Source organism: Micrasema longulum, unplaced genomic scaffold (assembly GCF_059751315.1).
Source record: "Micrasema longulum isolate JH-2025_06_02 unplaced genomic scaffold, ASM5975131v1 h1tg001081l, whole genome shotgun sequence".
Lineage (NCBI taxonomy): Eukaryota > Metazoa > Arthropoda > Insecta > Trichoptera > Brachycentridae > Micrasema > Micrasema longulum.
Window position 1 is genome coordinate 60,811 of NW_028278269.1, and position 23,665 is coordinate 84,475.

General features: G+C 32.5%; 1 protein-coding gene across 1 annotated transcript in view; it reads right to left on the reverse strand.

Moving 5' to 3' along the window:
* Window positions 1-2,716: 2,716 nt before the first annotated feature.
* Window positions 2,717-23,665, reverse strand: part of tho2 (THO complex subunit 2-like protein) — a 37,482-nt gene continuing 16,533 nt past the window's right edge. The window contains exons 16-28 of the mRNA XM_088233317.1: window positions 23,062-23,310; window positions 21,304-21,524; window positions 20,920-21,088; window positions 20,357-20,543; window positions 20,101-20,203; window positions 19,685-19,826; window positions 18,072-18,228; window positions 16,560-16,600; window positions 7,859-8,011; window positions 6,184-6,238; window positions 4,402-4,457; window positions 4,178-4,233; window positions 2,717-2,968 (exon numbers count right to left, since the gene is read on the reverse strand). Of these exons, the coding sequence (XP_088089443.1) occupies window positions 2,935-2,968; window positions 4,178-4,233; window positions 4,402-4,457; window positions 6,184-6,238; window positions 7,859-8,011; window positions 16,560-16,600; window positions 18,072-18,228; window positions 19,685-19,826; window positions 20,101-20,203; window positions 20,357-20,543; window positions 20,920-21,088; window positions 21,304-21,524; window positions 23,062-23,310 (1,623 nt within the window). The 3' untranslated portion in view covers window positions 2,717-2,934. The remainder of the gene's footprint in view (window positions 2,969-4,177; window positions 4,234-4,401; window positions 4,458-6,183; window positions 6,239-7,858; window positions 8,012-16,559; window positions 16,601-18,071; window positions 18,229-19,684; window positions 19,827-20,100; window positions 20,204-20,356; window positions 20,544-20,919; window positions 21,089-21,303; window positions 21,525-23,061; window positions 23,311-23,665) is intronic.

A 23,665-nucleotide genomic window follows, 5' to 3' on the forward strand; every position in this document is an offset into this window, starting at 1 on the left:
TTTTTGTAATTATATTTCTATGTAAAATAATATATGTATGGAATTTTTTTTTTTTTTTTTTTAATGTATCGAGAAGAGCTATATGATAATACAAACTTTAAAAAAAATATGTTCTCAAGAGCAGTGCAAGTATTTATGAAAAATATTGGAGAAACCCAATTTAAAAAAAAAAATGTTTGATATTTATTTATTAACCTTTACGGATTATTAAATTCATTTTACAAAAAGAATAAATCCTTGAAAAGTTTGAGTCTTTTGTTTGGTTTTATCTGGTATCTTATTGTATGATTTCAGTCCCTGATTTATAAGTTTCGATTGTCCTTGTCTTATTTTGTAATGTTGTATGTGGTATTGTTCTGATATTCTTGTATTATGTCCATGTTTATTACAATTTTCTTCAAGTTTCAGTTCTTTGTCTACAATAATATCAGAGGCTAACTTACGAATAAATTTTAAAGATCCTAGTTGAAAAGGTTCATTCATTAGTCTACTAGGTAGCTTTTTTATAATTTAAATCTTAATGCGTCATGATTCATATTATGTTTATTTCAAAATGAATTGTAAGTCATTACAGTTCCAGCATATTTAAAGAAAAAGAGAAAAATGGTTAAACTATTGAATGGAGCTTAAGTGTTTTTTGCCTTAAACAGGTACAAATCAAAATACAACAGGGCGGCCTCTATCAGATTTTTTAGATGCTACATTGCTATGCTTATGCTGCACAGATGAGACACACAAGTATTAAGTGGACATCAAGTTGAGGTAAACATGTTTAGAATACATGCCTGAGAAACAGCCAAAATATTTAAAATTTGTATCCTTATAGAATTTTTCTTCTAAATTTTTAACAGCTTTTTCGCCGTCGTGTTTTCTCATAGTCCTGAAGCCATAGAATTAATTTGTTACCAAACGGAGAACATTCGAAAGAAGCAAAAGCAAAGAAATAAAGTAATTAATAATATTCTATCGGAGTGATATAGGTACAGTAAAACCACGTTTTTACGTTTCCCCGTTTTTTACACCGAAATGTTTAGGTCCCAGTTTTTTCCATATATAATCATTAAAAAATTTAACGTTTTTTACGTTTTTCACAACCCCGGTTTTACGATGAAAATTTTTTGAAACTCATTCGATCTGTCAAAAGACGCCAAGCCGGCCGCCGCGTTTGCCAAAAATGGTGAATATAATCAAGGTAAATACAAAAATGTGTAAATTGTTGTCCCAAACTAAATTCAAAATAGGTTCAGTGTAATTGACCATGCGGTTGACGCATAAAGAATAAAGTATTTGCATCAATAAATTACGATGCAGAAAGTTTAAAAATTTGGCAATAGAAATATGTAATAAGTTATAAACATAATTTAGAAAGAAGATCGTTTAAACTTTAAACAGTTATCATAAAAGTGTGAAACAGTTTCGCCGCAGTGCGGGGTGTGAATAAGATATCTGTAATCTGTGGTGTGAATGACAGTTGAAATTCTGTGGTGCCATACTAAAAAAAGTGATACCATATAAATAATATTTCTTAATATTTAGGGAAAAAAACATTGTATGCATTTTATGCAAATTCAATTTTTATTCGTGTTTTTAAGGTTATAAATACATCAAATTATTTTAAGATGTTTTATTTTATTTATTTTTGCACCACATCAGGCCAGGAGGCCCATAGAATGGTGAATTACATCACAGAACATCCAGGCTTGAGAAAAATTTCATTTTAATTTTGGTGTTCTCACCGGGAATCGAACCCGGAACCTTCCGTGTGTGAGTCAAGCGTCTTGACCACTACACCACGGAGGCCGCTGTATGTTTTTTTATAATTCAATAAGAAAACACATTGTGGTAGTGATTGAAAAAATAGAAAATATTTTGAATGAAATCGTAGGTAAATATGAATAATCCCCAATTATGACAGTTTTTACAATTTTTCATTTACCATTTTTTGATCTCTTGAAAAACGTAAAACATGGGTTTTACTGTATCTATAAATAATGATGATTCTCAAACGATGTTCGGATGCCCCATTCGGGATGCATATCCTTCGTGCACTAAACTAAACGTTCCCCTTTCCTTAAATTCATATTGTGTCTTGTCAGTCTTATCCCCAGAAGTAGTTTTCTACTTGTCCAAATTTATTGTTTTAAACAATATAAATTTTTAAACTGAAATATATTTTTTTAAAACGTTTAAAGAACACTATATGGCACAAATCATCCTTGTTAGGATGGGTTGTCTTAATCAATTAAAAAAATCTCTCAAACAACGACGATTTTCAAGCACTGATTTCTTCACTCGCTCATGCTTTCTTCAGTACTCTACATTGAAGGACGTCCAGGACAAGGCGAGTCTTCAACCGCTTCACGACCATCTTTGAACGCTTTGTACCACTCAAATGCTCTTGTTTTCAATATAGTAGTTTCGCAGGCTTTCTGCAACATTTTCAACGTGTCTGAACCAGAAATTTAGTTCGCAACACAAAATTTAAGATAAATTCTTTGTGCAGTTTTTTAATCCATAGCAAAAATCGCAAATCGCAACAATGTTTTTGAATGCTGACAGCAAACTAAATGACAGATTGCGCTTAAACTCAGCATCAATATAGAGTACAGTTGTGCCAACTTAGCAACAAAAAAAAATTAAAACAATTTTTTTTTTTTTAATTACTTAGTACCGGTATGTAAATAAGAATAATCCCAGTAAAAAATAAAACACAACATTCACATGATAGAAGGGTTTAATCAATATTTTAACAACATTACATTGTTTTTAAGTCAATGGGTAGGAACAATAATAATTGATAAGAATGTCTGTTGGAAAAAATACGTAGTTTATAAATATAATTAAATGTCTTGTCAGATTAGTTTGTAATTCATTTGTCTTAATAGCTTAGTAATAATTGATTATTGAAGATTTGATTTGTTTTTCTTGTCTCCATCACCTCCTGAGTTTGTTGTCATTGGTCCTTCTAGTGCAAAGGAGTTAAGGATAACATATTTTAGAGAACATTTTTATATCTAAAGAATCTCACAATGAACATATTTATCATCATCCCCAGAGAAAAACTCATCAACTAACGACTCCTACGTTTACAGACAGGAAGATGGTTTTATAAAATAATAAATTAACATTTCTAAAGTAAGAATAACAAACAAAATTCCACATTTGAAAACTATTTTATACAGTAGAACAAACACCACCTAGACTCAAGGCCAGGGCACTTGAAACAAAATGGCTATCTTAGGGTCGGCAAATTTCGACATTCAATGTATTTTATGTTCGGTTTATTTTTTGTTTTCCTTTATGATGAGAGTGAGCATTATTTTTCAATTTTTCGACACCTCTTTCTGTTCAGAGTTTGATCGAGGGAATAAAGCTACTGGCGATATTTGCGCAGTTTACAGTGAATGTGCCCTATGAATTATTGACTAATTTGTTGTAAAATAATGAAGGAGAATATATTATCGACTAAGTTGTTGGTGTTCACATAGGATGTGTCCATTTTTTTCCAAATCAAGAGAACAAGAGGACACACAAAAAAAATTACACAAATTAGTCAATAATGTATTCTCCTTCATTGTTTTACAATAAATTAGTCTACAATTCATAGCAATCTTCACCTTACACTGAGCAAACATCAACATAGATTGAACATGAACAGAAAGAGGAGTCGAAAATGCTGACCTTTGTCAACTCGACATTCCATTCATAATGCTTGAAATCAAATAAAATAATATATGCAAGTAGAAGCAAACCCAACTTTACCATTTTTAAAAATATTTGACGCTCATTTTTAAATTTGGAAAAAAACAGACTCAACATGTTATCACCCAATAATCTATGCAATGTCTCGCAGCAGTCTCCTGGTGGTCTCTTCCCTTAGACAAAATCCAAAATTGTACACTTCTCCTGAAAATGGTTTTCGTTTTGGAGAACTTAATATGTTCATCCTGGACATTGAACACTCTTGGGGCCACAAAGGAGAAAATTCTTTTATATATGCATTATATTTACATACAATAACACAACATTTTTTTGAGAGATGAGAAGGGAATGAAATGAATACAGTTTTTGTACAAAGAATACAAATTTAAAAAAAAAACTTTAAATTCCTAAATCAGTAGGTAAACGCTTGGATGGATGATTTTTATGAAGCATTTATTGAAATAAAAAAGGATATTGTTTGTCTCTGGTTTCTAGCCGCTCGTGGGATCTATCTCTGTATGGAGATTTTTCCTACAAATAAAATAAATTGTTAGGTATTCAATGGTAGTAATATAATTCAAGTTTGACATCTTGAAAGAGATGGAGAATGTCTTCAAAAGGAGCGCAAGGAATTCTTGATAAAATCCCAAAGAGAAATATTGTTAGATACTTTAAGTTGGTATAGAAAATCATATTTACCCTCTTATGATGATGCTTTTCCATGTGGTGTTCTTCCTGGTCGCCATTTTGATGTCCTGGAGAGTAAAAGTTTTTTATTAAAAAAAGGATATATAATCACATTTAGGGAGAAAACTCACCTCACCCGCAGCTGTTTTAAAGTCCTGGGGAACTCTCTATCAGCCATACTATTTCAACTAATTTACTTTCTACATAGATTTTTTTGCCAAGTGATTTTAGTCAAAATCTAGGGTAGAAAAGAGCGTGCTATAAATAAATTTACACGATTTCTCTACCCTAGTCTCCCCAATGCCTCCGTCACAACTTTATTGAAAAAAAAAACAATATTTTTCAATAAAACATTATAAATATTTTTTACAAAATTAACCAACATTACACATCATGACACACTGGAGAAAACACAAATCAAAATATATACATATACAGTGGTGCCTCACACAACGAACTTAATTCGTTCCAGGAGCAAGTTCGTTATGCGAAAAGTTCGTTATGTGAAACGCGTTTTCCCATAACAATACATGTTAAAAAAAAATAATTCGTTCTGTAGCATAAAATATGGTAAGATGACATAAAAAAAAGATAAATTTTTTGTTATTATTTTTATTTAGATACATCTAAAAACATAATGAAAAAAAGACACATTTTTTAATTTTAAGAAATAATCGAATCTTGCACATCTTCATCCATTTTCCGCTTTTTGGCCGATGGTGCAGTGAAAAACCTGTCCAAAGTCGTTTGTTTCTCTCTTTTCTTCAACATCTGCCGGAAATAACGGACAAGAGTATCGGAGTACAGGTCGTTGATCCTGTTTGCTTCAGCGGAATCCGGATAGTGGGCATTGGTAAACTCCTGAACTGCTTTCCATTTGACCAGGATGTTCTTGATGTCAGCAGTTGGAATTGGTTGATTGTTTGATTGTTGCTCCTCGTTATCAGATGACGCTTCTCTTTGAGCATTGTCCTGTTGTTGGGCCAGAAGTGTTTGGAGCTCTTCAGTTGTCAGCTCTTCTTTGTGTTCCTCAATAAGCTCCTCTACATCCTCTTCAACGATTGCTGCGACACGTGCGTAAGTTAAGCGTACTGCTCAGTGACTAACGACTGCCTGCGCGGAAGGATGCAATAAATCGGCAGTGATCGTGTGAAGTGGGCGACTTCGTTGTGTGAAGCGAAGTTCGTTGTGTGAAGCGAAGTTCGTTGTATGAATCGTGAAATGAACGAAAAGGAAGTTCGTTGTGTGCAGCGTTCGCTGTGCGAGGCGTTCGTTATGCGAGGCACCACTGTACATACATATATACAGACACACATAAAAAAATATAAAGCAAACATTACATATCGGAATATACTGGAGAAAATACAAATCAACATACATACATGCAGATATGAGCTTTTTAAAAATAATAATCTATTTTATATAATAAATTTATATACACACATTAAAAAATTTAAAGTTCGTGTATATATATATATTTTTACACAAATACTTTAAGGTTAGCCCAATCAAAGGTTACTGAGACACGGAGAGGAGAGGTACATTTATATTCTATTAAGAGAATATATTATCACAGTGCGACTTAGAGCATTAGTTAATTGAAAGGAAAATTGCTGTCTGCCATATTGAAAATAACAAATCGAGACATTAACAAACTGGGCCATGTAAGAAAGAGACAAAAAAAATAGGTCTGACGTAAAAAGTAATGAGAGGTAGGGTATAAATGCAATAAGTTCATAGGAAAAAAAATGTAATAAAGATTAGTGGGAAAAATTATCTAATATTTAAACATACCTTTCTGTTCCTCTCTTCGCCGTTTCTGTTCTAATAAGGCTTCGTCTGTTCTGTCCTGTACACAAACAAAAAATAATATGATATTAACTTTCAATATTTAAAAAACATTTTTTTAATGATAGTCAGAAATTAAGAAGTTTAGTATTCAAATCTATTGCAACAGAGGGAAAATACATTTTAGAGGAGAATATGGAGGCCAGGCATTTATAGAGCTTATGACCAATCATTGGCTGGTTTAAGTGGCCACTTTACACACTGTGTAACATTCACCATTCTGCCCATGTTTGGATATCCACATTTCCTCAACTCTTCCACCTGTTGACTTTTGTGAAGTAAAAGAGCTGAAACCTTTATCACATGGGTGAGATTCATCCGGCTGAACCAAATCACCTACTAGGCAAAGCCTGAAAACAATTTTCCAATTTTTATACTTCTTCTTTTACCAGGTAGTAATTCAACGATGTTTGATTATGTCCAAATGCTTGCAGAAACAAAACAAAACATTTTCCTTTATAAAAAAATTTCAATCTTATGAAGCATATGACACCAAAGCAATTATACGCTAAAACAATACTGACTTACACATTCAAAAACTATTCTTACTCAAATGAAAGAAATAACCCCTACAATACATCACATACAAATAATATAATCATTAGATCCTCAACACAACGACAACTTAAACAAATACCACTTTCGGACAAAGGGATTTTGAGTATTATTCAATTAAAATCTATAACCTACTTCCACTATCTATTAAAACAATTAGTAACGAGAAATTGTTTAAAAAGGCTATAAGAAATGGATAGTGGAGCTAGGTAGAAGTAAAATGGATCATCTCATTCGCCCAAACCAATATTGTATCAACTGCTCCACAGATGTATAGCTTATGTTATGTTTTTGTTCTTTTATTGTGCGTTTTGTAACATAAATAATATAGATGTACATAAATTAATTATAAACATAAATACGTAGTGTTTAAAACTGCCTGAACTTTTTGTTAATTATCTCTGTTTATTAAGTCTTCTTTGTTTAATCTCAAATGTAAAATTATTTTTTAAAAGTATATTGTTAAGTGTCCTCGGCACGGGTAAACCCCAGTGAGGTTATATTATTTTTATTATTAATCATAGTTTATAATGGAAAAAAAATTGAATAAATAAATAAATATATCCCCCCCTCTGCTCAGGCCATCCCCCCATGCGCACGGCCACTGGAGGAATAATGATATTTTCAGCGCTACGATTTTTTTAAGTTTTGTAATTTTGAAATCACTCCACGTGCGACGTCACAAGTTCTCTTCGGTGAGTTCTGCTGACTTTATCATTGGTTAATTTAACTGGTGATGTGATTCAAAGGGCATAGTTTGTTTTAATTGAAAAAAAAAATTTTTCATACATTTTCAAGAAACTTCACCTTACAATTTAATGCTCTTATCTTTACCGAGAGTAAGAAATATTTCTTTTATATCCAATTTCCTGTAGCATTGACCTTCCTCATTTTAAAAAACTGCAAACATTGGGATTATTAAATGGCAGGATATGTTGAGACCACCATGAGTGCTTCAAATATAAAATTTTGTTTAGATAGTAGAATTGGCTCTGCACTATGTAGCCATTTTACTGGAATAAAAAAAATGGCAAACCGGCCTGCCTTTACTGCTATCACCACTTACCCTTTTTCTGCCCATTTTCCTCTCTTTTCGCGCTTCCCTATCTTCCGCGGGCCTCGTCCCCCGGCTGCCCGCCCCGGCGGGTGGGGGTGCGCCCCCCCCTCCCTTGGCACTGCGAGTACGCCTCTCCGTAGTAGGAGACCCCTCTCGCATTCCCTGTAACCACACATGCCCACATGGTCCAATATGTTAGATTCATTACAAGAACACTCGTATCACAATAATTATATTGTTAGCAGAGAAGATCATTGTTGTATTTTTTTAGTTTATAAATCTTTGGCATTTAAGTAAAGAGGTACTATTAGCTGGGGAGTAATTTAAAGATTCTTGCTGATATAATTGTTTAGCATACAAGGTCAGGTGATTTCTAACAATAAGCTTAAAGTCATCTTTTTTTTTATACTTGCTTTTTCCACGTTGTTAAAGGCAATTTTCATAAAATTACATGTACTTTTTTATAATAGGTGTTAACATAAGTTGCGTCTGTTTTTTTCAAACTTGAAAATGAGCACCAAAAGTAAAACAAAACGGTAAAGGTTATGCGCCGTTTGAAAGAAAATTTTCTGCTCTATAAGATATTGTGTTTGCTTTTGTTTTATTTTATTTGATTACAAGCCCTTAAAATGGAATATTAAGTAGACAAGAGCGAGCATTTTTGACACCTCTTTGTTTGTGTTCAATCGAGAGACTAAAGAAGAAAACAAATAAGGTGAATACATATTATTAATATTCAAAGCATTAACTTTGTGATCAAACATTCTACTAAATGTTACAAAACATAGCTATAAAAATAATGTTCCCTCGATCAATAATCAAACAACCTTTCAATATAATCTATACGATGTTCCGCTGTAAAGGTCACCCTATTAAGCTTACCCCCTCCCTCCATCCCCTCTACCTTTTTAAAACTATTTCTCAAACAACGTTGAATATTTTCATAATTTAATCAGTGCATGTGCTTATTAAAATGCGTGTCGTGTTGGTTTTATATTTTCGTGTAACAACTATGGTGAAGGTGTACAGTGGGTTTTGCATGTTGGTTTAATTGGTGTCCTGACGAAATAATTATTTTATTGTAATTTGTCCTCTTCATTTTGAAAAAAACACCCAAAATTAAGTCAAAGTTTCATAATGAAATTTTCTTGGCGGTTTTTGAGAAATACGTTTTTTTTTAATACTGACTCTGATAATTCTCCTTCATTATTTTACAACAAAATGGTAAATAATGTTTTCTCCTTTATTCCCCCGATTGAACGCGAACAGGGGTCGAAAATTATTCTCTCAATTCACATTCGTCTACTTGACATTCCATTTTGAAGGCTTGTAATCAAATAAAATAACATATGTAACTATTAAATAATCTACCCACTAATGTTAGAGACTTATTGACCCTTCTTTATTGACATTTAAGTCAAGATTGAAATGTCACTATCTAAATTGTTCCTTTATCCTTCTTCTTTCCTTCCTATCCCCTCTCCTCTTCATAGTATAGTGTTAATTTTTTATATTCATAGTATAGTGTTATTTTTTATATATTTTTATTTTCTTAATCTTTGTTTTTAATTATTGTATAAAGTTGTAAGATTCAATATGTCCATGTACTTGTAATTTTCTCAAACTGAACGGTATGGGTAGGTAGGAAGAAATCGCCTTAAGGCAACATGCCCGCCCTTATATGTATATAAATTGTTGAATAAATAAATTAATTAAACTCAAACAACTATATTTTATTTTATGTAACTCAATTATAACTTATGGCATAATGGGATGGGGAGGCACTGATAAATCAATATTAAAACCTCTCGAATCTGCTCAAAAATCAATTAAAATAATTTTTAAAAAGCCCTTCAGGTACCCCAGCGTCAAATTATTTAAGGAATTTAAGATCTTAGATATAAGGCAATTATATATTTTTAGAATAATAATGTTTGTAAAAGCAAATCGTTCTGCCAAATCCCAAAAGGAACACTCCCACACTACCAGAAGTCAAACTAAAGGACGGGTCATGGGATCTACCACAAACTTTGAATTCGAGCAAAGAAATTTTTCGGGTTTCTGGGCCCCAAAATATTCCATATGTTACCCGAACATTGCAAAACCATGAACCGGATTCAATTAAATAAATTTGTAAAAAATTGGTTACTGGGTTTAGGTAGAGAAAAATCGGAAAATATAAATGGTATAAATTGATATTGTATAACTGTATAATAAATTAACTAGTGGGTAGTAATGTTATTGTTCATTTTGCATAAAAATGTCTGCCTTAAAAAAGGTTGTATCTAGTAAGGCAGACTAGACATGATTCAGAGAAATCTATTACCTAAGTGTGTATGTAGTAGATAAAGATATTGTTATTTTTACCAATAAACTATGATTATTATTATTATAACATAAAAGCAAACACAATGTATCGTAGAGAAGAAAATTTTCTTTCGAATGATGTATTACTACTTTTGGTAGTCATTTTTAAATTTGAAAAAAATCAGACAACTTATGTTCACAACCAATACGTTCGAACTGTTATTATTATATTGAAATGAATAAATGTTTCCTTACTTGTATCTCTTCACCTGACCTTCCGCAGACCTAACAGAGTGGAACTGCATATTCATTTTCTCAATTGGACGTAGTTACGCATAACTCTTGGAGCTTGGACGTTTTCAGCACATCAAGATATCGTAGTATGCAATCGAAACTGCCATTACTCATTTTTAGCATTTTGAGGGTTGGACGCTTTCTGCATAACTACGTCCAATTTAAGTGACGTGTTCCGCTTTACTTAAATGCCACATGCCAATTACAGTAAACTTTTGATTTACTGTGACATTGTAAATAAACATGGCTAAAACTATTCTGGGTTATAATAAATTCCTAGTTAAATAGCTAGCCAGTAAATCGAGTCCACTATATTATAGTAATTAGTATTATTGGAATCACCAAATGCAATTAATTTTGTTATTTGTTTTCACATTATTTGTCTTGTGTTGTTTGTTAGGTAGGCAGTAGTTATGTTACCTTAATTTCAATAGTGTATTTGACTCGACTCATTCTTGTTAGGGATACATAATGGACAAGGAGCGAAATCTTCTCCAGATAATGTCCTTATTAAATAAGTTCCAGAAAAATTACATATGAAGACTACAGGAAAAGAAAGGTGTAAGTCACTTTTTGTCTAAATAGGGTCTTACGCGGTTTATTTTTATTGTTTTTGTTTTTAAATTAGCAAAAAATTACAATGGTAATGGTATTAACGAAAACGAGACGAGAAAGAGTTTTGGCACAAAACCTGTACGCAATGTTTATTAGAAGCGCAGTCGGCGGGCATAACGCGTGACGTCAAAATAACGTGATGGTAACTGCGTCCATTTTGTGTGTGCTTATTTTTAAACCCGAAAATTAAAAATGAAAACTTGTTTTGAATACATTGATAGCTATATCATTAGGGTTGTAAAAATCCACACTAAATACACATTACATTTTTACCATTAATCCTGACTTGTGAAAATACCATATTGACATATTAATGCAGTTTTATTAACAATATTTGAAACTATTACATGGAAAAACAAACAGCAGAAGTAAAAAGATGCAAGTCAGCTTAAAATATACAAAATATTTTTTAATGCAAAGTTATTTAAAGAGTCAGATTATCCCTGTTTGATATAATTGAGGCTAATTGAGGAGTGAGGACAACTTTTTTATCACCGTTACAAGAAAAAATGTCCTTTTCCAAGCCGACCCATTCGTAATTTACGAATTGAAAAAGAAAACCCTAAATAGGCGGCCTCCGTGGTGTAGTGGTCAAGACGCTTGACTCACGCACGGAAGGTTCTGGGTTCGATTCCCGGTGAGAACACAAAAATTTAAATGTGATTTTTCTCAAGCCTGGTGGTTCTGTAATGTTTTTGCACCACTGTAATTAGGCCTCTTGGCCTGTTGTGGTGCAAAAAAAAAAGAAAAAAATATCTCATAGAAGCCATTATAATAGATTCTGGGGAACAACAGTTGTGAAAAAAGACATAATACTGAAGATTTAAACGTTGGTACTGGTGACTTGCTTAACCAAATATATAAAGATATTTTAACATTAACAAATTACGACAAAGATGGAGAACATTTTTAAGAAGGGAATATGGAAGTCTAGGCATTTACAGGGCTTATGATCTGTCGTTGGCTGGTTTAAGGGGGCACTTTACACACTGTGTAACATTCACCATTTTGCCTATGTTATTTTAACAGTCGCAAAAGAAAAATATAGAGACCTTTTGGATTTATCGAAGTTTTTCAGCCCCAAAGCAGCCATTTACATATTTTAAGAATCAAAAATATAATACGTAACTGATGACATACATAATTTTTTTCATGTATTTGCTGACATACACCCTTTTATCCCTGAATAATTCAACTAAGGTTGTTTTGCTTTTATTTTAGGTTTACATACATAAATATTTATACATTTTGGTATGAATATATCTAAAAAACGCGTATTTGTTTATTTTGTCTAAATTGCTTAAGTAAAAAGTTGTGAGGTAGTAAACTTTAAAAATTAGTTATCTCAAAATCTATATTTCATGACATACATCCTTTTCCCCTGTGGTCTTCATATGTGTTAGGAGTTCTCTGTGTATTGTCATGGTGTCTTCCTGTTCTTCTGTCATTGAACTTTATATCCCAGACTATGTTTAATAGAATGTGCAAAATATCCCAGACAATTTTCTAAGAAACAATGCTATTTTTATTTAGATAGAAAATTCCAGCAGCAATGCCAGCATTTGTAACAACATGTGGGTGTCAAAAATGGATACAGACCAAAATATTTAACAATGAATAATTCACTATAACCGTACATCATTCAATAAAATATAATAACATGAGAACATTACGCAGAAAAACATATTTGTACAAATTTAGTTACTATGATTGGGTATATGAAATAATTTACCTTCAGCTAGGAAGCTATTAGTTTTAAGATTGAAGATGTAACAAAGTTTGATTAGGGTTATGTCACTATCAGATCATTTGATTATGTTATTTACTGGGAATTTAGTTTTTAAAACACCGATTAGAAAGCAAAACAAAAAAGCATTTGTGCTAGGGGCAAAAAAAGTGTGCTAAACTGATTTATCACTCTCATTAATACATTAAAAACCATTCTATTAAGCACATTACTAAATATTTCCTTTCAAAATCAGATTCGGATGATCAGATTTAGATTATATGCAATCTGATATTTTATAAGCCTAAATTTATTGGGTATATATTTCTGTACATACAGTAAAACCTTCTTTTTACGTTCCTTAATTTTCCGTTTTTCCGTTTTCTATGCCGAAATGTTAAGGTCCAGTTTTTCATTAAAATATTCCCCCCAATTAACATTTTTCGCAACTCTGGTTTTCATTGATAATTTTTTGAAACTCATTTGATCTGTCAAAAGACGCTGAGCTGTGCGCCGCCGCATTCGCCCAAAATGAAAAATAAAATCAAGGTAAATTAAATGGGTAAATCATTGTCTCAAACTAAATTCAAAGTAGGTGCAGTGTAATCGACCTTTTTGTTTAAGTGACTAATTTTGACATTTTACTAAATTGTGACAAGCAATTAACGCATGTTTAGGAAGACTAAAGTACTTACATAAAAAAATTACTATTATGCAGAAAGTTTAAAAAGGTGGCAATAGAAATATTATTTGAAGATATAAACTTGTGAAAAGAAGATGGTTTAAACAGTTGTCATAAAAATGTGAAACAGATTTGCCGCGATGTAAATGACAGTTGAAATTACGTGGTGCCATAGAACAAAAAGTGATACCATATAAATAAACTTTCCAAAATTTAGGTAAAAAATTCTCGCATGCATTTTATGCAAATTCAAATTTTTATTTTCGTGATTTTAAATTTAAGTACACACATAAAATTATCTAAACATGTTTTTATTAAATTCATTTAAAAAAACGCATTATATTTATTTAAAAAATATAAGATATTTTTAATAAATAGGTAAAAATATTCATAGTCCTTAATTATGTCCATTTTTACAATTTGATATATTAATTTTATTTTTATGTAATTCCATTTTTTCCATACATTTTTAATTTTATCACTTGAGTGTTTTCCTGTTCTTTACTTTTTTGGTTACTCACTTGAAAAACGTAAAAAGTGGGGTTTTACTCTAGAGTAATAACCTGGTAGAGTCGCCCATATGGAGAAAAACTATTCTATGATTATTGACCACAAAGAGAGCTACATTGATACAACGGGCCGTAGGTACTTGGGTTAAAAATTTCAAGCTCTAACCGAAACTGTCCGTTACACGTTTGTTGTTAAACTAAAAACCAAACCAAAAATTTTGAACACTTTTGTTCTATGCTATAGAGCTTAAGGGCTTCTCTAGAGAATTATTACTCGGATGTTTTACTGTATTTAAAAAATATAACTTAAGAAAAATTACACTAATTATTGGGAATAACTAGAAAAGGCTGTTGAAATAACAGGTATTGGAGAAAAATCAATATCGTATCCAATGGGTAATTTAAAAATAATCTAGATCTTTTGTTATTTCCGAGAAGCTTCTGGCTTTGTTTACCACTATTTTCTCGGAACTCTGAAGAAATAAATAAGACCATAGATTAAATTTGTGAAAAATAAATATGTATGTACATTAATTGACAAGTTTAAGGCTTGCTTGATAATTTTAACTTGCACTAATTTTTCTGTGTAAAATGTAACTGGGTAGGTTAATCAACTAATGAATATTTAGTGGGAGATGAGTTAATATCCTTTAGGAAAATAATACAGAAACTATACTAATGGTAAATTAAATTAATAACCTTCCTTAGAAATGGAAAATATAAATATAAGGACGTTGATATACTCACGTGCAACGACAAATATATCATGGGCAGTATGGAAGAAGATTGGGCTGAACTAACAATCAATATTTTCTCTCACAGAACTGCTCGATATCCACTTGTGTTTTAGCACTTTTGTATGTATTTTTATTATTATAATCAAATACGTATTGTCTTTGGTTTCTTCTTTTAGCTTATTCTTGTATCACTCGTTTTATATTTAGAACTTGAAGTAGTTAAGCATTTAGTTTTGATTTAGTACTGGTTCATTTTTAAGTGAAAATGGTTAAATATTAAAATTGTATTTTAATTATTTTTACTTTGGATTTTTTTTTGTTTTAATTAGTTTTAAATGATTTATTTTCAAATTATGATTTTTATGAACTTTTCTAAAGAATCTTCAGTATCTTGGTGGCTCCGCAACTTACATCCAGGAAGTAATTGGATCAGCAATTTGTACAAGTCTCTTTTAGATTTGGCAATTTGCACCTAATATTGTTCCTTCTTCATTCTTATTAGCTTTGTTTTAGGCAAATATTCTTCTTGGAACTTCTGCTGGGTGTATTTCTCATATTCCATTTCTTGCAGATTATGTGCTTCATTTTTATTGTAAATATATTTTCCTATTCACCATGTTCAAATTTCTTGTGCAAGAATCTTCTTCGTCAGTAACAGTTGTTCTTCATCTTCTAATTTCTGGTCATCACGAGTCTTCTGAGAGAATAATAAAATATAATTTGATTCAACCAACTTGTATTGATATAATTTTTTCGACATCTAGAGTTAGTCAACATCTTCTAGTTTTCTGCTTTACTAAGGGGATGATGAATTATTTCCAATTGCAATGATCAGCACCATATCTTGTATAACTTCCAGCCATTTTCCGCAAGATGTAATATTTAGCTAGGATCAGATAATGGACTATTACTTTTCTTTTATGAAGATGATAGAATATTCAGTGGTAGCAGTTTTAAAAAGGGTATCCGAAGATAAACATTGATGCATACTGATATTGTGTAAAATGAATACTTTTGCTTATAAACACCAATTCATTCCATATAATTTTCTATGGGTATTTAAGTAATCTCTTCAGTAAAATTTCATAGTGATTAATATCCGGCTTCAACAGTTCTTTTTATAAATGATGTTAGTTGATTTTGACATGGACTTAAGACTTAACTCTTCTTTATAAATGCATTTCATACATTTTCCTGGGGATTTTGTATATTGCTTTAAACTGTTTTTTATCTTTCCTTACTACGTTGTAGTTTTGTCAGAATATTATTATTAATGTTCAATCATCCTTGTAAGTAGAGTTGATAACATCATTTACACATTAAAAGTTTTCCATCACGTGGAGATCTCCGCAACAGAAACATATAGAAGATTATTTGTTTATAACTAAAAAAATCACTCAACTCCATTTTTATCCATTTCGGAGCGAAGCTTATCTTTATGCGACATTAAAGATAAAATCATGTTTTCACTGTTTCAGTTTCCAATTCAGATCTTGAAGTATTTACGATCGGTAATTATCGAACGTTTAATTTTTCCAGCAGTTCATAGAACTCCCTTTCTTTGATTTAAATCTCAGTAATCTTTGTTTCCTTGATTCCTAAAATGTACGATTATCAATCAATATTAGTTAGAGGGTAAAGAGATCAATTCGAAGTGCGAGTTGTCATCCTCGATGTTCCTGTCGGTCTGGACCGCTGCTCGAGTCGGAATAGTAAAGTAACACTTGATTTTAGTTTATTAACTGGTTACACGGCGCAGCCTGCAGATTGGGAAGTGGTCCGGTCAGCCCAATCTCCGTACCAAGTGCCTGAAGAGGTCGCCAGTGCGGCCTATACTAACCTTCATTGACGAACCCTCATCCAATTTACGACGCTTCATTTCTGAAATAAACAAAAATGTAGTTACACGTTGTTAAACATAACTAGCTAACAGGATTTTTTTACAAAAAAGTGACGAAGAATAAAAAAAGTAGACTTGGTAATTTAGGGTCGAATCACTACTCGGTTCATGTTCATAGATTTACCTTTCTCCAACGGCCCGCCTTTCGTGAGCCAATGTACAATGTTTAGGTTTAAGCTGGTAATTACGATGTTTATTTGCATGAAATAATAGTAAGTAATAATCCGCCAAGGTTTATAATTCAATTTCAAATTAAAAAAAAAAAATATTCATTTGAAAAATTATTTTATTTTGCTGTCATTTTTCGTATCGACATTAAATATTTCCCAAATAGAATCACTCGATAGTGTAGTTGGCTTTATGTGAAAGGGCTGTACATAAAATCGTTATTCATGTAAAAAAAAAGTATATTTTTAAAAATTTGCGACATAATGCCTTCATCCACTCATGTTTTCAATTAAATGTGAATATGCATTTATAGAAACAATTAAAATTCCAAAATAAAACATTTTGGATTTATGGGCCCGCAGTAGTGTTGTCGGAGCCCCGAAATTCACTCCCTGATCTTTAATCCTTAAATTGTCTTTGTCCGCATCCTCCTCTCCGTTGCTCTCTATCCCTGAACATATATAAGTTTTATAGTGAGAAGATCTTTTAATATAATTATGTATCCCCGTACTGCGGGCCAACTGTTTGTGACACCTGATTTTTATAATCCGAATCATTTCTATTAAACTTATATGTTATTCTTATTTATATATTATGTAGGTGCATATAATATGCATTTGTGTGTTCGTTTTGAATCAACGTTCGCGTATTGTCAATCCTTATTTTATTGTTGTCATTTCGTATTTACTGCATTTTGTGATTACCTACTGTATTGTATAGGACTCGTCCCACATTATTCATTCGATGTGTATCAGTTAAATTTAAAAAATAAAATGCTTTTTTTTTCTTCAGAATACGGTTTTGAAATTTAACATACTTAAAAAAAAAAAAAAAACAATTTATATCATTTCGTCATTTGAATTTTAACAAAAAGGTTTCTAACTTTTTACTAAGCTCTTTATTGTACCATTTTTAATACAATTTACAAGTTTTAAGCAAATATATTATTTTCATACTTACGCACCCATACAAACGCACCCTCTCCCTCTTTCATTCCCACACGCACATGTATCCTCTCCCTCATTCATTCACGCATACACACATTCACATACACATGAATACAAACGTCACACAAATACAATTACTAAACTTCTTTTCTTATATATTATGTGTCATTATATTTACAGTGGATTTTTTTAATTGGCTTTAGTATTTTTAAGATTTTTCTAATTATTTTGTTTATGTAATAGCTGTAAAAATCCCAAATAAAATGAAATAAAATAAAATAAATATCCATTTTCAATTAGAGCTACAACAAAGTTAGAAACAAAAAGTGGTCGGTACCTCTTTCTTGCGAGTCTAGAGAGTGAGCTGCGCGGTGAGAGCCGTTACTGTTGGTGCTAGACAGGGACGATATCTCCTCCCCCGCTCCCACCCCCCCTCCGCCGCGGTCACCCCCGGCGCCCGGCGGGCTCACTGCTTCCAGGTACCGCGAGTCCTCCTGAAGAAGGCCAATACATATTGAAATAAGCGGCGATAACTTGTAATATTTTTATCAGATTTTTATTTGTTTTCTGTTGATTATATTGATGATCTGATTTCATTTGTAACCTAAGATATTGTATTTAAAAGATTCACTATCATCTTTCTGTAATAAAAAAAAAATAATTGCACTTCATGCATTCTTCATTTCCTCTGAATTTTAAAATGTCATTATGCGGCCTCTGTGGTGTAGTGGTCAAGACGCTTGACTCACACACGGAAGGTTTCGGGTTTGATTCTTGGTGAGAACACAAAAATTTAATGTGATTTTTTCTCAAGCCTCAGTGTTCTATGATGTAATTCACCACTGCAATTGGACCTCCTTGCCTGTTGTGGTGCAAAAAATAATAATAATAATAAGTTGAGAATAGAATATATAATAAATAGAATACAATTCGTAGAAGTCAAAAGGGACAGGAGCTAGTGACAGACCGAAGTTTCGGTTTTAGCCAATAAAAAAAAATTCGGTAGCGGTTTCAGTTTCAGCCAAAACTTGGACTCAGTTTAAACCTGCCATCGGGATGTGTCGCATTACTTTCAGCTGTACTCGGGGTGTAATTGGAGGTATTAAGTTGTTGTTCATTCAAATAATTATAGTCCTTAAAATTTAGCTTGATTAAAATGACAGCTGCCAAACTAATGTCAATAGTGATGGGAAATTACTGATCACTGATCATGTACCGATCAAATCGATTTTATCAGTTTTTTCATGCAAACATGAAACTCTATTTCCGAAAATTGTTGTAAAAACGCAAAAACAAGCGTATTATAGTGTGTTTAAGACATTTACCTTGTTTTATTATTATTTATTACATGTAAATATCTTGTTTTTTTAATAAGATATTTACCCTTATTTCATGAACGACGATCAATTTACATTTATCAATTTGTCCCATCTCTACTGTTTTTGCAAAATGATTAATCTTGTAAGAATGTCATTAATAATTAGGTTTATTTGATTTTTTTTTAGTTTTAAAGCTGATTTTATATATTTATGTTGATTTATATGTCAAGCATTGTATTAAAAAAATAAATTAACATGCCAGATACAAATGATTATTCGAGTGTCAATATAAATCACTCCTTAGACGCCACTACAAAGTTATATCGTCACTATTGCTGACCACTGTCATTCTAATCAAGCTATATTTTAAGGACTATAGTTATTGTATTGCCATTTTCTAATGTAAAAAATAAAAACTAGAATGATTTTGTGATTTGTTGACTATAATTTATAGTTCTAAGATCTTTCATATGTATATATTTGTGTAATTCCTTCATAATTAGTATTGTTTACATTGAAGAACTGTCAAAAGTAAGTTATATGTATGTATAACATAACAACGAACTAAAAAGTGCTAAATATGAACAAAATTTAACGGGCAGGATGAAGCATTAAGATTGGTGTTACTCACTCGGTATGACCTTTCTGTAGGCGTGCGATCCTTGTTTCTCCTGTCATCATCCCGCGAGCTCTTGGGACCCCTCCGGTCCTCCCAGTCCCCGCTCCCCGTGGCCACGGGGGGTCCGCTTCTTCTTTCCGCGCCACTGCGGGATCTAAACAGATGATTCCCATTGAAACATATTGTATTTTATAAGAGAAAAAATAGCTATTACAAAATAAGTTTTTGTGAATTTTATAATAAATACATTTTCTTTATTTATGTTTTTAATGAAGGGTCAATGGTGTTCTTATAAGTTGACATGCCGTTACGGCATGATGAGTCCATCATCTGGGCAGATGTAGTTTGTAGTAAATGATAATTCACCACAAATTACATTGCCACTGGAATGTGTGAGTATACCTTACATCAAATGGGTCATATCTTACGGTTGGCTGGTATCTCGCTTAGATTCTCTACTGGATGCAGGTTCATCCACTTTACTTGTAGATTTCCGTTCCTTACTGCTATTTTCTTTCTTAACTTCTTTTTCTGAAACAAAATATTAGTTTACATGACATCCAATATTTCATAAATTTTTACATTCTGTTTTGTCATTTTATGTGCGCAGCATAATACCCGCTTTTTTCAGTTTGAAGTGGGCTCTAAAAAGTCGTGATAATGAGGAAAATCTAAGTTATTTACCTGAAGTTTTCTGTTCTCCATTGGCCGGAGTGGTGGATGCGGGAGCTGCAGCCGCTCCCGGAGGCGGACCCACGTGGTGGAAGTCCGCCTCCTTCATCATGTTCCCGGCCCGTCCCTTAAGTTGCCCGCTGTAGCTGGTGGCGAGGATGTAGAGGTCCTGCCGTTGGCTCTTTTCCGCCTCTCGCACCTAATATTTATTCCATTTATGTTATTTAATAACAATTCTTGATGGAGTTCTATTGTAATTATATTTAAATAGTTTAAGTTAAGAATTAAAAAATTCGGTACACTTCAACTTATTTATTTGACCAATTAGCGCTTTCCACCTCTAATGAGCATCTTTAGACTAGTAAATACTATACAGTGTTAAGATCATTTAAATAAAACTAAATACTTTCAAGTCGAAAGAGATACAATAGTATTTTAGTGCAAGAGAAATAAAACATATACTCTTTAGTAAATGTACACACGGTATATGCTTTGGTAATAAAATGGAAACATCCAATCAAACTAATTTTATAAAATTTCTTTATAATGCATAATTTTTACAAAAGATGGTTTACCTTCTCAATTTTCCTGTCGATAATTTGACTGAGTTTAGCCAAGACAGGGAAATGTGGCAGAATACGTATAAGGACAATGAGAGAGTTGCGTATCTGCACGTAGTCTCGCGAGTCCAAACACACCACCATTGCTTTAGTTATCTTGTAATGCCACTTGTGACAAACGTGTCTGAAATAAACAACATGAATTATTATAACTACGTATTCTTGCATCACTGCTCTGATATATAAGATTTATATTTACTTTAAAGGACAGTTATTTCTTTGGTGGCTTCCAAAAACAATTACAGTAAAACCCTTTTTTTACGCGATGACAGATCATTAGGTAGATATCCATATTATCAAGAGCTTCGTTTTGGAAATATTGTTAAAATATAAAAATACCTGTAGTTTTCATAACCGACGTAATCGTCAGCCTCCGTGAACTGGTTGGAGACCCGGAACTTGGTGACGAAGCCGAGGGAGTTGGCGCAGTCTCGCTGGAACACGTTGCGGTCCCCGTGCCACTTCATGGCGGTCCCGAGGATAGCGTCCAAGAAGCGCCCGTAGCGTGCTGCCTCTCCCTCCGTCAGACAGGTCACCGTGTACGTTATGTCGCAGAACAACTGATTGAACAAATCATTTATATAAACATTTTGTTTTTTTTAAAGAAATTTTTACAGTGCGGCATTATTTTCTCAAAATGTATGTCCCAACTCAATACAATACAAAGTGTGATATAAAAATATGGTGAATAAATTTAAATTAATCTCCTTCAAAGTACTCTCCCTTGGCTGGCAATTCCCAAAATTGATTCCATGATTTTCTGGCATTTCTGGAAGGCTTTTTTCGGAAGGGCCAACTGCTCTGTCATAGCCCTCTCAATGTAGGGAATGGTGTCAAAACGTTTTTCTTTTTTCGCTAAAAACTCACAGATTAGAAGCGAGGTTTCGCAACAAATTTTGCACTCATTTGTCTCATTTACTTATAAACGCCCAGAGGGCTCTTACAATATTTAGTTAAAGAGTACAGCAAGTATTATGGTAATTGACATAAAATGGAATCATAATTATTTCTTAAATACGTTCATAATTATTTTAAAAAAAAAAGGAAATAAAAATAAAATAAAGATGAATAGAAATAAAAAAGAGGAGAATCGAGGGGATGGCCATACAATGAAAAGGATAGCTAATTTAACTGCAGCAGGAGTGGTGTGGAGCAAGTCCAACAGCTCAGCATAATTATTAGCTGTGCAAATATTAACATAATGTACAATGTCTACTCATATGATAATGATCAGTTAAAATTCTTCGCACGGACCCATATCAGATGTTCAGTTTTTCGATAAGCTCTCGAATAGTCAATCGCCCGCTTGAATGCATAATTTTTGTCACTTTTTCTACGTTTTCGTCTGTTTGTGAGGTCGAAGGACGTCCTGACCATTGCTTGTCTTCAACAGACACATTACTGTTTTCAAATAGCTCATACCACATGTCTTCAGTCAGATTTTAGCATTTTACGAGCTTTTTTGGCAACTTAAAACAAAAGTGTTGTCCGAAATCCATAATGGGCAACAGACACGGTTAACACAACCTCAATCTTCCAGCTCTGGAAGCCGTCTGACAAGCCGTAACTTATTCAAACTTGACACCAGACTATCTCAACATATAAGGCTGTTGGACTTATTACTTGTGATGTCAGCAGTTGCTCCTATAAATATTTGTTTGCCATTTTTTTTCCACCCTCGTATGTTCTGCCAGGATCTAATTATAGGGCGTAATTAATGTGACATGTAAAAGGAAATCCTTAAATGGCTAAATTAGTCATGCGAAATCTTCACATAACAGAAAAGTTTGTTTCACTAGAGATTTATAATATGAAAGCTTTGTGGATATTTATTTTATGCCTGCCAGAAATTTGAATCTAGAAGTGCCTAGACTTTTATATTCCTTGTTAAAGAGGTTCTTCATCACTGTTGAAATACTTTATCATATTCGTGAAAAAAAATCTAAAATCATTTAAAAGTTGTATTTGATAGATTTGAATTTGTATTTATGGCTTATTTTACGATTTTTATATACAGGTAAATTCTTTCGGCTGTGCCTATGTTTTGTTAAGTGAAATTAGTACAATAAATGTAATATTAATAAAAAATATAATTACTCTATCGTAGCACAAGAGCGTTGAGAAGTTGGCGGTGTTGAGGGAGTGAATGGTGTGCAGGAAATGTGCGCAGTAGAGAGCGTCCATACTGGTGAAGATACAGCGAGGGAACAGACAGAGTTGCATGAACTGGGTGATGGTCTCATTCCTGGCTAACTTAACCGAGCGGGAAGGGAACCAGGAATCCTTCTCTTGACGTAGCCGGTACATCACGCGGTCTACGTATTCTTGCTGCTTTCGACATTCCTCCTACAAGCAAACAAATATGCATTTTATAAAACCAGTAAAGTCATTGTTTGCCTGTCCTCAATTATTTCATATTATCCAAGTTGATAAAGGTGAATTTAATATGACAAGCTTTTATTTATGATGTAAAGACTAATCTGTAATTGTATTGTTCCTTATAAGATTTGCGAGCAATCTGTTAATATCTTGTTTAAATTATAATTATTAGATTTCTTATATTACATATTATTATTATATTGAAATTATTTTTCGCACCACAACGGGTCAGGGGACCCAATTGCAGTGGTGAATTACAGGACAGAAATTACAGCCCAGGCTTGAGAAAAATCCCATTTTAATTTTTGTGTTCCCCAGGGAA